The following is a 14,900-nucleotide window of genomic DNA, read 5'->3' on the forward strand; positions in this document are numbered from 1 at the left end:
CTCAGTTTCCCCAGCTGAGCACGTGGGTGCTGCTTCCTTCCCCTGGGCTTGGGAGGGTGGCAGTTATGGGGGGAAATGTGCCAGCAGAGCCTGCTGTGTGACTGTGAGCCCTGTTCCCAGGGCAGGAAGCTGGGCAACAGCAGTAGGGCCTTCTCCAATGCTCAGGTGCCCTTAGGATGCTGTCACGGGCTGTCTGTCAGTTCAGCATCTTCAAGGGCCTGTGTGCCAGGGCTGGGAGGGCAGAGTGTGAGGTGGTGGGTGTTGGGCCCATGCACAGCCAGGGCAAACACATGATGTAGACATGAGGGTCAGTGTGTGAGAGCAGATAATCTCAGACTCACCTGGACAATGTTGTGGGCTATAGGCCAGGGCAACAGCCTCAGGGAAGGGGGTTTATATACAGGCCATTGTGTTCTGACCCTCCAGACACATACACAATACACCTACATAGGCATGTCTGCATTCTAGTGTGCGTTCATGTAAATTCAACATACAATATATCCATGCACAAAACACACATGTATTACACATTCTGGAAAAATCTTCACTCTCCCAATGCACAAGGTCCGTTTTCCAGGCTTCCAGTTACTCACAGGGCAATCTCTAGAAGCTACAGCTGGCTGAGGACATCACAGGGGATATGAGTTCCCCCCCGCCTCTCCCCTCCACTCACACACACATTCTTCCCATGGGGTGAGCATCAGTAAGCAAATCAGTTGGCGAAGCTTTAGCTCCCAGCCAGGGCCTCTGCAGCTCTCTGAACTCTGTCTCACCTTCCTGGCTGTTCTCTTGCAGTTTCGTGAAGAGCCCAACCCTGGAGACCTGATTGAGATTTCCCACATCGGCTCCTCGCACTGGGCCCTCTATGTGGGCGCTGGTTATGTGATCCACCTGGCTCCCCCAGGTAAGGGGGTTGAAAGTGTAACTCACCAAAGATTTGTTAACATGACGAGAACAATTCAAAGCCAAATGCCACCCTGGAACCTATGTTGGTTCTCCCTGAGCAGTGCTTGACCTGACTGTACATCTGTGTCCATCAGGGGCATCTCAGAGGTCCCTCGGGTCCTGACTCAACAGGGACAGAGGTCTGTGGACCCAAGGGAAAATGGGATGTGCCTGAATTGGACACTCTCCAGCTCATGCCCATTAGCTGGGCGAGCAGACAGATTTCTCTAAACCAGCAGCGTGTCTGGGTGTCCCGGTCTCATGGAGGGACTGCCTCTCAGGCTGTGTCCTGTGCTCAGAGGACGTCACAGAACAGGGCGTCCTGAGAGGGTTTCCTGAACACCCTCCACGGAGCAGCTCTCCCAGGTCACATGTCACAGAGAGTCTCACACACACGCACACGAGCACCTGGACCCTGATGTAACGCAGGGAGAGCAGAAGCAGGATGACAGGCAGTCAGAGGAGAAGGCAGGGCCCACACGTGTGTACAGTCCATGAAAGGAAGGTGCTGGGATGAGACCGCGGACTGGGAGGCACAGGGGCTGGTGGCCTGCAGAGCAATTGCACCCACACCTCGGACAGCAAGCGTGTGCGTTCTCGCTGGACAGACACCGTCTCATGATCACAAGACTCTTCTTGTAACTGACCAGGGTTCTCTGCGCTGTCACCTACACTGACAGCGTTGAAATCTGTCAGCATGGATGGCAAATAGTAAGCGAAACCCCCTAATCCAGACGACACTTAGGAGGCTTGGAACAGGGAGGTGAGTGTGAGGAGCGGGTCCTGCTTGTGTGTGAGTGTGCAGGCAGAGCTTCCTCAAGGGCGGTGCTAAGTGCAGCATCAGCCTCGAGACTCACACATAAAGGAGCCTGCTGGTTAGCGTGCTCCTCAGCTCCCTCCTCTTAGAGAGCAAAACCCGGGCTCCAGGCTCAATGGATTGGACGCCACCAGCTAGAAGCGCTGTGTGGCCTCTCCATGTGGCCAGAGCTGGGCCAGAAAAGGCCGATGATGCCTCAGGGTCCAATATCAGTTGTTGAATGGAGATGAGAGTTTTACCATGAAATTCCAAAGAAGATAAGTGAGGGAATATATGAAATTTGCACAACAGAGTCTGAAACCCAATGGGACTAAATCAACTCTGATCTCTTTCTGAAACACACAAGTACAAAGATGAACAAATACAATTTACTACTGTTGTTTGCAATTAACCAGCCAATAGTAGGGATTTGGTCAACTAGATGATATCCATTCATATAATGGAACACAGTGGGAGCCACTGACCATCACAACATTGATTAACATGAAAAGTATGCACAGCTCCTTAAGGGAACGAGCAAAATCATTGAATCCTCCAATCACATTGGTGATGGGACAGACACCAGAGCTCAATAGTGTGATCCCCTGGCCCTTCCTCCCTGTCTTGTGTCTTCTCTCTCCCTCCCTGGCCTCCCTGCAGTTGCTGATACTCGTGTGTCTGATTCCAGGGGAGAACTCAGGGACTGGATCCCCCACGGGCTTAGGGGTGGTGAAAAGGGAGCTCCTTGAGGAAGTGGTGGAAAACGGCTCCTATCAGGTCAACAACCACCTGGACCACCTGTACAAACCACGGCGCATAAAGCACATGCTCACTATTGCGGAGGAGGTGGTTGGTAAGGAGATGGAGTACAGTGATCTGAGCAGGAACAGTGAACAATTTGTCACCGATCTGAGATATGGCAAGGCCAGCGGCCGGCAGGTAAGGCCCTCTCTGGTCGGCTCCCTCTGCCTTCTGGAGGTCTACCTGGGATGGGGGTGACGGACCTAACTACCCAGAAGAAAAATTACCCTGAATGATGCAAACATGGGCTCTTGGGGTTCCACTGGCTGGAGTCACATCTGAGAGCAAAACTTAGGTCTTCTACTAATCCCCTCAGAGTCTTCTGACAGGGCACTTCCTCCCCGAGCCTCAGTTTTGCCGTGTGACCAACTGGGTGCTGCCTCCTCCGCTCTCCACCCAAATTGATATAAGATCTGGGCTCAGTTTTAACCCCTTCCTCCTTGCCATTCTCCCAACACAAGCTAGTAAGGATGGAAACCCCAGTGGTCCCTGGTCATTCAGCTTAATCACAGCACCTCCAGGGCTGGAGGACCAATGATTGGGTTATCTATCCGTAGATAGAGGGGAATGACAGGAAGTAGAGCAGGATGCAGATAGAAACTATGGATTTCTTGCTCAGATGGGATGTTTGAGGTGAACAGTTAGACATCCAGGTGGACCTGTTGAGTAGCAGTTGGACGTGTGAGTCTGGAGTTTCAGGCTGAGGTGGGGTTGGAGATAGAAGTTTCCAGGCTGCACTAGGAACAGTACACAGAGCACAGTGATCCCTGAGGCCATGGTTTCCCATCGTCCCCCTCAGCTCTGCCACCACCTCCCTCTGCAGAGCTGGAGCCCCGGTAGATCCCCGACCACAGAGCCATTCCCACTTTCACCCCCAGAGCTCTGGCCCCAGGAGCCCAGGCAGGAAGCCATTTCCCCTATACACCTCCATCAGGACCAAGTGGCCCCACCATGGAGGCTCACACAGGCCCTGGAGTGGGTGGGATAGAAGTCTGGGGGTTGGTCAGGAAATCGTGGGGTCATATAATTTGGAACAGGATGATGCTGAATAAAGTCATGGGAGAAAGATGTACAAAGAAGTGAATTCCAGAGAAGCTTCCAGGCTAAGTGACCATTGTAGGATATGGGCATGGAATGAGGGCAAAGGGAAGCTGGCCCCTGATCTCAGATTGGGCTCCTGGGGTGAGCACTACACGAGGTTAGCTGAGGTCACGCACAAACAGGACGTTAAACTAAAAATTCTCAAACCAGGAAGCTGTGGTGCCCTGAGCAGTGACACTGAGGAGCAGGGAGAGGTGGTAAGACACAGAGGGAGAAAAGGGGACCAGGAAGGGTGGGGCAGAGAAGACCCAGAGCAGCCACTGCCATCTGAGTGGTCCTAGGCAAGTCCCTCTACCTCTCTGATCCTCAGTTTCCTCAGCTGAGCACGTGTGTGCTGCTTCCTTCCCCTGGGCTTGGGAGGGTGGCAGTTATGGGGGAAATGTGCCGGCAGAGCCTGCTGTGTGACTGTGAGCCCTGTCCCCAGGGCAGGAAGCTGGGCAACAACAGTAGGGCCTTCTCCAATGCTCAGGTGCCCTTTGGATGCTGTCACCTGCTGTCTGTCAGTTCAGCATCTTCAAGAGCCCGTGTGCCGGGGCTGGGAGGGCAGAGTGTGAGGTGGTACCTGTTGGGCCCAGGAACAGCCAGGGCAAACACATGATGGAGACATGAGGGTCAGTGTGTGAAAGCAGAGAAGCTCAGACTCACCTGGACAATCTTGCGGAGGATGGGCCTGTGCCCAGCCTCAGGGAAGGGGCTGTACATACAGACTGTTGTGTTACCACCTCCAGACACACACACAACACACCTGTATATGCGTGTCTGCATCCTAGTATGTACATGTACATGCAACGTACAACATATCCATGCACAATAAACACAGATACACACCCATGCCTTGCATACACCTTCTGGACAAATCTTCACTCTCCCAATGCACAAGGTCAGTTTTCCAGGCTTCCAGTTACTCACAGGGAAACCTCTAGAAGCTACAGCAGGCTGAGGACATCACAGGGGAAATGAGTCTCTACCCACCCCTCCCACCCCCACACACCCACACACACACACACACACACGTGCTTCCCATGGGGTGAGCATCAGTACGCAAATCCCTAGGCGGAGCACAACTCCCAGCTGGCCCTCTGCGGCTCCCTGACTCTGTCTCACCTTCCTGGCTGTTCTCTTGCAGTTTCGTGAAGAGCCCAAGCCTGGAGACCTGATTGAGATTGTTGGATTTTTCAACTCCCACTGGGCCCTCTATGTGGGAGTAGGTTATGTGATCCACCTGGCTCCCCCAGGTAAGGGGGATAAAGTGTAACTTTCCAGAGATTTGTTAACATGACAAGGACAATTCAAAGCCAAATGCCACCCTGGGAAACCAGTGTTGGTTTCTCCCTGAGCTGTACTTGACCTCACCTTAGTCCCTGATCCTTGGAGGCATCTCAGTGGTCCCTCGGGTCCACTCTCAGCAGGGTAATAGGTCCATTAGCCTCGGCAAAGCTGGGCTTCATCAGCATTTGGAACTCTCCAGGTCTATGCCCTTCAGCTGGGTGTGCATAGAGATTAATCCAGCAACGTATCTTGGTGTCCAAGTCTCATAAAATAGAATGATCAATAATGGTGGATTGGTCTCCTAGATAATGTCCATTCATAAAATGGAGAACAATAGCAGCTTCTGGCCTTCAAAATATTCATTAGCTTGAAAAATTATTCCTAGCTTGAAAAATCAGTAAGTAAAAGGAGTAAAATCAGATTGGTGAAGGGACAGACACCAGAGCCCAATAGTGTGATCCCTGGCCCTTCCTCCCTGTCTTGTGTCTCCTCTCTCCCTCCCTGGCCTCCCTGCAGTTGCTGATACCAGTGTGTCTGATTCCAGGGGAGAACTCTGAGGCTGGCGCCCCCACCGGCTTAGGGGTGGTGAAAAGGGAACTTCTCGTGGACGTGGTGGGAAAATGCTTCTATAAGATCCACAACCACTTGGACCACCTGTACAAACCTCGGCCCATAAAGGAGGTGCTCAGGTCTGGGATTGAGATGGTTGGTAAGAAGATGGAGTACAGTGATCTGAGCAGGAACTATGAGCACTTGGTCACTGAACTGAGATATGGCAAGGCCCACAGCCAACAGGTAAGGCCCTCTGAGAGGCTCCCTCTAACTTCTGAGTTTTTACTTGTGATCATGTGAGAGGGCTGACTACTGGAAGAAAATTTTTCCCCGAATGATGCAAAATTATGCTCTCTGCTTCCTGCTGGGTACCAGTTAGGATGTCTGAGATCAAATCTAAGATCTGATCGTGATCACTAAGAATCTTTAAACAGGTCACTTCCTCTCTGGCCTCAGTTTCCCCATGTGCAGAAGGAGGAAATGTTAGAGGACCTCTGGGGCTCTGGCCAGCTCTATCCCTTTAGGATCCTTTGTCTCTAAGACCCACCCTAAAGGCAGCTCCTGATGCCCTGTGTGCTGTCAGGGAAAGTCTGGGCCAACCCTGCTCCATAACAGGTGTCCTAAGGCCCCAGAGAGCCCTCAGGCAAGCGATGCTCAAGGTCTGTGGCCTATGTGAGAGCTCAAGAACATGTGATGTAAGGTCTGGGCACAGCCGTACCGCTCTCCTCTTTCCCTCTTACCAACACACAGCTAGTAAGAGGCAGAAGCAGGACTCAGTCCCCAGCTGCTCTTTCTGCTGAACCACAGCACCTCCAGGGCTCACAGCCTCTGTGATTGGGTGATGGGCAGCCTGGATGGAGGAGAATGAGGGGAGGAGGAGCAGATTTGGGAGGGAAATTAAGGATTTGATACTCAGGTGCGGTTGTTTTGAGGTGCCCATTAGCCATGCAAGTAGAGCTGTTGAGTAGCAGTTGAAAGTGTGAGTCTGGAGTTCAGGGCTGAGGTGGGGGTGGAGATAGAAGTTTCCAGGCTGCACTTGGGAACAGTACACAGAGCACAGTGATCCCTGAGGCCATGGTTTCCCATCGTCCCCCCTCAGCTCTGCCACCACCTCCCTCTGCAGAGCTGGAGCCCAGGTAGAGCCCCGACCACAGAGCCATTCCCACTTTCACCCCCAGAGCTCTGGCCCCAGGAACCCAGGCAGGAAGCCCCCTCCCCTACTCACCCCCATCAGGACCCAGTGGACCCCCCATGGAGGCTCACACAGGCCCTGGAGTGGGTGAGACAGAAGTTGGGGGGTTGTTCAGGAAAATGTGGGGTCACATAATCAGGAACAAGATGGCCCTGAATAAAGTCATGGAGGAAAGATCGTCAGAGCAGTGGATTCCAGAGAAGCTTCCAGGCTAAGTGACCATTGTAGGATATGGGCATGGAATGAGGGCAAAGGGAAGCTGGCCCCTGGTCTAGATTGGACTCCAGGGGTGAGCGCTACAGTAGGTTTTACTGAGGTCAAACACAAACATGAAGTTAAACTGAAAATTCTCAAATCAGGAAGCTGCAGTGCCCTGGGCAGGGACACTGAGGAGCAGGGAGGAGGTGAGCAAGGCAGGGAGGGAAGAATGGGGACAAGGAAGGGAAGGGGCAGAGAAGACCCAGCACAGCCACTGCCAGCTGAGTGTCCCAGGACAAGTCCCTCTACCTCTCTGATCCTCAGTTTCCCCAGCTGAGCATGTGGATGCTGCTTCCTTCCCCTGGGCTTGGGAGGGTGGCAGTTATGGGGGGAAATGTGCCGGCAGAGCCTGCTGTGTGACTGTGAGCCCTGTCACCAGGGCAGGAAGCTGGGCAACAACAGTAGGGCCTTCTCCAGTGCTCAGGTGCCCTTAGGATGCTGTCACCTGCTGTCTGTCAGTTCAGCATCTTCAAGGGCCCGTGTGCCGGGGCTGGGGAGGGCAGAGTGTGAGGCGGTGCCTGTTGGGCCCATGCACAGCCAGGGCAAACATGTGATGGAGACATGAGGGTCAGTGTGTGAGAGCAGAGAAGCTCAGACTCACCTGGACAATGTTGTGGGGGATAGGCCTGGGCCCCAGCCTCAGGGAAGGGGGTTTACATACAGACTGTGGTGTTACTACCCGCCATACACATACGCAGTACAGCTGCATATGCGTGTCTGCATCCCTGTGTGTGTTCATGTACATACAACACCAAACATGCCCATGCACAATATACACATCCACATGCTTTACAAACACATTTGTATAAATCTTCACGCTCCCAATGTACAAGGTCATTTTTCCAGGCCTCCAGTTACTCCCAGGGCAACCTCTACAAGCCACAGCAGGCTGAGGACCTCACAGGGGACTTGAGTCCCCCAACCCATACACACACACTCTTCCCATGGGGTGAGCGTCAGTAAGCAAATCCCCAGGCGCAGCTGCAGCTCCCGGCCAGGGCCTCTGCAGCTCCCTGAACTCTGTCTCACCTTCCTGGCTGTTCGCTTGCAGTTTCGTGAAGAGCCCAAGCCTGGAGACCTGATTGAGATTTCCCGCATCGGCTCCTCGCACTGGGCCCTCTATGTGGGCGATGGTTATGTGATCCACCTGGCTCCCCCAGGTAAGGGGGTTGAAAGTGTAACTTTCCAGAGATTTGTTACCATGACGAGAACAATTCAAAGCCAAATGCCACCCTGGAACCCATGTTGGTTCTCCCTGAGCTGTGCTTGTGCACATGGTACATCCCTGTCCCCTGGGGGCATCTCAGTGGTCCCTCGGGTCCTGACTCAGCAGGGAACAATGTCCGTGGGCCCCAGGGAAGCCGGGCTACGCCCGCATTGGTTGCTCTCCAGCTCCGGCCGTTAGCTGGGCGAGCAGACAGATTTCTCTAAACCAGCAGCGTGTCTGGGTGTCCCGGTCTCATGGAGGACTGCCTCTCAGGCTGTGTCCTGTGCTCAGAGGACATCACAGAACAGGGCGTCCTGAGAGGGTTTCCTGAACACCCTCCACGAGCAGCTCTCCCAGGTCACATGTCACAGAGAGTCTCACACACACGAGCACCTGGACCCTGATGTAACGCAGGGAGAGCAGAAGCAGGATGACAGGCAGGCAGAGGGGAAGGCAGGGCCCACACGTGTGTACCGTCCAGGAAAGGAAGGTGCTGGGATGAGACCGCGGACTGGGAGGCACAGGGGCTGGTGCCCTGCAGAGCAATGGCACCCACACCTCGGACAGCAAGCGTGTGCGTTCTCGCTGGACAGACACTGTCTCATGATCACAAGACTCTCCTTGTAACTGACCAGGGTTCTCTGCGCTGTCACCTACACTAACAGCGTTGAAAACTGTCAGCATTGATGGCAAATAGTAAGCGAAACCCCCTAATCCAGACGACACTTATTAGGCTCGGAACAGGGAGGTGAGTGTGAGCAGCGGGTCCTGCTTGTGTGTGAGTGTGCAGGCAGAGCTTCCTCAAGGGCGGTGCTAATGCAGCATCAGCCCGAGACTCACACATAAAGGAGCCTGCTGGTTAGCGTGCTCCTCAGCTCCCTCCTCTTAGAGAGCAAACCCCGGGCTCCATGCTCAATGGATTGGACGCCACCAGCTAGAAGCGCTGTGTGGCCTCTCCATGTGGCCAGAGCTGGGCCAGAAAAGGCCGATGATGCCTCAGGGTCCAATATCAGTTTTAAAATGGAGATGAGAGTTTCTCCATTAAATTCAACAGGAAAATTAGTGAGGGAATGTATGAAATTTGCACAGCAGAGTCTGAAACCCAGTGGGACTAAAACAACTGTGATCTCTCTCTGAAACACACAAGTGCAAAGATGATCAAATACAATTTACTACTGTTGTTTACAATGGGTAAGCTATGGACCAGCCAATAGTAGGGATTTGGTCAACTAGATGATGTCCATTCATATAAAGGAACACAGTGGCAGCCACTGACCATCACAACATTGATTGACATGAAAAGTATTCACAGCTCCTTAAGGAAAAGAGCAAAATGATGGGATCCTCCAATCACATTGGTGAAGGGACAGACACCAGAGCCCACTAGTGTGATCCCTGGCCCTTCCTCCCTGTCTTGTGTCTCCTCTCTCCCTCCCTGGCCTCCCTGCAGTTGCTGATACCAGTGTGTCTGATTCCAGGGGAGAAGTGTGAGGCTGGCGCCCCCACCGGTTTAGGGGTGGTGAAAAGGCAGCTCCTTGAGGAAGTGGTGGAAAACAGCTCCTATCAGGTCAACAACCACCTGGACCACCTGTACAAACCACGGCGCATAAAGCACATGCTCACTATTGCGGAGGAGGTGGTTGGTAAGGAGATGGAGTACAGTGATCTGAGCAGGAACAGTGAGCACTTTGTCACCGATCTGAGATATGGCAAGGCCAGCGGCCGGCAGGTAAGGCCCTCTCTGGTGGGCTCCCTCTGCCTTCTGGAGGTCTACCTGGGATGGGGGTGACGGACCTAACTACCCAGAAGAAAAATTACCCTGAATGATGCAAACATGGGCTCTTGGGGTTCCCCTGGCTGGAGTCACTTCTGAGAGCAGAACTTAGGTCTTCTACTAATCCCCTCAGAGTCTTCTGACAGGGCACTTCCTCCCTGAGCCTTAGTTTCGCCATGTGAACAACTGGGTGCTGCCTCCTCCGCTCTCCACCCAAATTGATATAAGATCTGGGCTCAGCTTTAACCCCTTCCTCCTTGCCATTCTCCCAACACAAGCTAGGAAGGATTGAAATCCTAGTGATCCCTGTTCTTTCTGCTTAATCACAGGACCTCCAGGACTGGAGGACCAATGATGGAGTTATCTAACCGTAGATAGAGAGGAATGACAGGAAGTAGAGCAGGTTGAAGATAGAAACTAAAGATTTCTTGCTCAGATGAGGTGTTTGAGGTGACCAGTAACAAATCCAGGTAGAGCTGTTGAGTAGCAGTTGGACTTATGAGTCGAGTTCAGGGTTGGGGTGGGGGTGGAGATAGAGAAGTTTCCAGGTTGCACTTGGGAACAGTACACAGAACACAATGATCCCTGAGACCATGCTTTCCCATCGTCCCCCTCAGCTCTGCCACCACCTCCCTCTGCAGAGCTGGAGCCCAGGTAGAGTCCAGACCACAGAGCCATTCCCACTTTCACCCCCAGAGCTCTGGCCCCAGGAGCCCAGGCAGGAAGCCCCTCCCCTGTCCACCCCCGTCAGGACCAAGTGGCCCCACCATGGAGGCTCACACAGGCCCTGGAGTGGGTGGGACAGAAGTCTGGGGGTTGGTCAGGAAAACATGAGGTCACATTATTTGTAACGGGATGACCTTGAATAAAGTCATGGGATAAAGATGACCAAAGAAGTGAATTCCAGAGAAACTTCCAGTTTAAGTGACCATTGTAGGATATTGGCATGGAATAAGGGCAAAGGAAAGCTGGCCCCTGTCTCAGATTGGGCAGCCTGAGGTGAGCGTTACATGAGGTTTGCTGAAGTCACGCACAAACAGGACGTTAAACTAAAAACTCTCAAATCAAGAAGCTGTGGTGCCCCTGTGCAGTGACACTGAGGAGCAGGGGGAGGTGTTAAGACAAAGAGGGAGGAAAGGGGACCAGGAAGGGAAGGGGCAGAGAAGACCCAGAGCAGCCACTGCCAGCTGAGTGGTCCTGGGCAAGTCCCTCTACCTCTCTGATCCTCAGTTTCCTCAGCTGAGCACGTGGGTGCTGCTTCCTTCCCCTGGGCTTGGGAGGGTGGCAGTTATTGGGGGAAATGTGCCAGCAGAGCCTGCTGTGTGACTGTGAGCCCTGTCACCAGGGCAGGAAGCTGGGCAACAACAGTAGGGCCTTCTCCAGTGCTCAGGTGCCCTTAGGATGCTGTCACCTGCTGTCTGTCAGTTCAGCATCTTCAAGGGCCCGTGAGCCGGGGCTGGGGAGGGCAGAGTGTGAGGGGGTGCGTGTTGGGCCCATGCACATCCAGGGCAAACACATGATGGAGACATGAGGGTCAGTGTGTGAGAGCAGAGAAGCTCAGACTCACCTGGACAATGTTGCGGGGGATGGGCCTGGGCCCCAACCTCAGGGAAGGGGGTTTACATACATGCTTTTGTATTACCACCCTCCAGACCCACACACAGTACACCTGTATATGCGTGTCTGCATCCTAGTATGCATGCACATGCAATGTACAACATATCCATGCACAATAAACACAGATACACACCCATGCCTTGCATACACCTTCTGGACAAACCTTCACTCTCCCAATGCACAAGGTCAGTTTTCCAGGCTTCCAGTTACTCACAGGGAAACCTCTAGAAGCTACAGCAGGCTGAGGACATCACATGGGAAATGAGTCTCTCCCCCACCCCCCACCCCACACACACACACACGTGCTTCCCATGGGTGAGCATCAGTACACAAATCCACAGGCGGAGCACAACTCCCAACTGGGCCTCTGCGGCTCCCTGACTCTGTCTCACCTTCCTGGCTGTTCTCTTGCAGTTTCGTGAAGAGCCCAAGCCTGGAGACCTGATTGAGATTGTTGGATTTTTCAACTCCCACTGGGCCCTCTATGTGGGAGTAGGTTATGTGATCCACCTGGCTCCCCCAGGTAAGGGGGATAAAGTGTAACTTTCCAGAGATTTGCTAACATGACAAGGACAATTCAAAGTCAAATGCCACCCTGGGAAACCAGTGTTGGTTTCTCCCTGAGCTGTGCTTGACCTCACCTTTGTCCCTGATCCTTGGAGGCATCTCAGTGGTCCCTCGGGTCCACTCACAGCAGGGTAAGAGGTCCATGAGCCTCGGCAAAGCTGGGCTTCATCAGCATTTAAAACTCTCCAGGTCCATGCCCTTCAGCTGGGTGTGCATAGAGATTAATCCAGCAATGAATCTTGGGGTCCAAGTCTCATAAAGGAGAATGATTAATAACTGTGGATTAGTCTACTAGATAATGTCCATTCATAAAATGGAGAACAATAGCAGCTTCTGGCCTAGAAAATATTCATTAGCTTGAAAAATTATTCCTAGCTTGAAAAATCAGTAAGTACATCTAGGGGAAATAATGAACAACATAGCCTGATGAACAAGAACAGACCCAGAAACAAGGAGGCACGGATCAGACTGTCGGGCCTCAGAGGGAGGGTAGGGGAGGGTGGGGGTAAAGGGGAGAGATCAACCAAAGGACTTGTGTGCAAGCATATGAGCCTAACCAGCGGTTAAGGACAACAGGGGGGTGGGAGCATGTGTGGGGAGGGGTGTGGGATGGGAATGGGGGGATGAGGACAAATATGTGATACCTTAATCAATAAAGAAATTTTAAAAAAAGTAAAAAAAAGTAAACAAACAAAAAAAATGAAAAATCAATAAGTAAAAAGAGTAAAATCAGATTGGTGACGGGACAGACACCAGAGCCCAATAGTGTGATCCCTGGCCCTTCCTCCCTGTCTTGTGTCTCCTCTCTCCCTCCCTGGCCTCCCTGCAGTTGCTGATACCAGTGTGTCTGATTCCAGGGGAGAACTCGGAGGCTGGCGCCCCCGCCGGCTTAGGGGTGGTGAAACGGGAACTCTTTGTGGACGTGGTGGGAAAATGCTCCTATAAGGTGAACAACCACTTGGACCACCTGTACAAACCTCGGCCCATAAAGGAGGTGCTCAGATCTGGGATTGAGATGGTTGGTAAGAAGATGGAGTACAGTGATCTGAGCAGGAACTATGAGCACTTGGTCACTGAACTGAGATATGGCAAGGCCCGCAGCCAACAGGTAAGGCCCTCTGAGAGGCTCCCTCTATCTTCTGAGTTTTTACTTGTGATCATGTGAGAGGGCTGACTACTGGAAGAAAACTTTTCCCCGAATGATGCAAAATTATGCTCTCTGCTTCCTGCTGGGTAGCAATTAGGATGTCTGAGATCAAATCTCAGATCTGATCGTGATCACTAATAATCTTTAAACAGGTCACTTCCTCTCTGGCCTCAGTTTCCCCATGTGCAGAAGGAGGGGATGTTTGAGGACCTCTGGGGCTCTGGCCACCTCAACCCCTTTAGGACCCTTTGTCTCTAAGACTCACCCTAAAGGCAGCTCCTGATGCCCCTGTGTGCTGTCAGGGAAAGTCTGGGCCAGCCCTGCACCATGACAGGTGTCCTAAGGCCCCAGAGAGCCCTCGGGCAAGAGATGCTCAGGTCTGTGGCCTATGTGAGAGCTCAAGAACATGTTATGTAAGGTCTGGGCACAGCCTTACCGCTCTCCTCTTTCCCTCTTACCAACACACAGCAAGTTAAGAGGCAGAAGCAGGATTCAATCCCCAGTGGTCCCGGCTCTTTCTGCTGAACCACAGCACCTCCAGGGCTCACAGCCCCTGTGACTGAGTCATGGGCAGCCTGGATTGAGTAGATGGGAAAAGGAGGAGGAGGTTTGGGAGGGAAATTAAGGATTTTCTGCTCAGGTGCGGTTATTTTGAGGTGACCATTAGACATGCAAGTAGAGCTGTTGAGTAGCAATTGGACGTGTGAGACTGGAGTTCAGGCTGAGGTGGGGGTGGAGATAGAAGTTTCCAGGCTGCACTTGGGAACAGTACACAGAGCACTGTGATCCCTGAGACCATGGTTTCCCATTAACCCCCTCAGGTCTGCCACCACCTCCCTCTGCAGAGCTGGAGCCCAGGTAGAGCCCCGACCACAGAGCCATTCCCACTTTCACCCCCAGAGCTCTGGTCCCAGGAGCCCAGGCGGGAAGCTCCTTCCCCTATCCAGTCCTGTCAACACCAAATGGCCCACCATGGAGGCTCACGCAGGCCCTGGAATGGGTGGGACAGAAGTCTGGGGGTTGGTCAGGAAAACATGGGGTCACATAATCAGGAACAGGATGGCTCTGAATAAAGGCATGGGGGAAAGATGTACAAAGAAGTGGATTCCAGAGAATCTCCCAGGCTAAGTGACTATTGTAGGATATGGGCATGGAATGAGGGCAAAGGGAAGCTGGCCCCTGGTCTAGATTGGGCTCCTGGGGTGAGCGCTGCAGGAGGTTTTGCTGAGATCAAACACAAACATGAAGTTAAACTGAAAATTATCAAATCAGGAAGCTGCAGAGCCCTGGGCAGGGACACTGAGGAGCAGGGAGGAGGTGAGCAAGGGATGGAGGGAGGAATGGGGACAAGGAAGGGAAGGGGCAGAGAAGACCCAGTGTAGCCACTGTCAGCTGAGTGTCCCATGATAAGTCCCTCTACCTCTCTGATCCTCAGTTTCCCCAGCTGAGCACGTGGGTGCTGCTTCCTTCCCCTGGGCTTGGGAGGGTGGCAGCTATGGGGGAAATGTGCCAGCAGAGCCTGCTGTGTGACTGTGAGCCCTGTCCCCAGGGCAGGAAGCTGGGCAACAACAGTAGGGCCTTCTCCAGTGCTCAGGTGCCCTTAGGATGCTGTCACCTGCTGTCTGTCAGTTCAGCATCTTCAAGGGCCCATGTGCCAGGGCTGGGAGGGCAGAG

General features: G+C 53.0%; 1 protein-coding gene across 1 annotated transcript; it reads left to right on the plus strand.

Moving 5' to 3' along the window:
- Positions 1–301: 301 nt before the first annotated feature.
- Positions 302–12,055, plus strand: LOC129151335 (uncharacterized). The gene is made up of 8 exons (XM_054725717.1): positions 302–307; positions 796–904; positions 2,430–2,680; positions 4,770–4,878; positions 5,457–5,707; positions 7,966–8,074; positions 9,600–9,850; positions 11,927–12,055. Exons 1-8 carry the CDS (start codon positions 302–304, stop codon positions 12,053–12,055), a joined length of 1,215 nt encoding a protein of 404 aa, XP_054581692.1.
- The last annotated feature ends 2,845 nt before the right edge of the window (positions 12,056–14,900 follow it).

The sequence above is a fragment of the Eptesicus fuscus genome, chromosome 13 (assembly GCF_027574615.1).
Source record: "Eptesicus fuscus isolate TK198812 chromosome 13, DD_ASM_mEF_20220401, whole genome shotgun sequence".
NCBI classification, from domain to species: Eukaryota; Metazoa; Chordata; class Mammalia; order Chiroptera; family Vespertilionidae; genus Eptesicus; species Eptesicus fuscus.

What these genes read in the sequence shown, in the direction of transcription:
- LOC129151335 (XM_054725717.1), top strand. An exon ending in GCAAGGCCAGCGGCCGGCAG is followed by an intron (nt 2,681 to 4,769) that starts GTAAGGCCCTCT and finishes GTTCTCTTGCAG; the next exon opens with TTTCGTGAAGAGCCCAAGCC. An exon ending in GATCCACCTGGCTCCCCCAG is followed by an intron (nt 8,075 to 9,599) that starts GTAAGGGGGTTG and finishes GTCTGATTCCAG; the next exon opens with GGGAGAAGTGTGAGGCTGGC.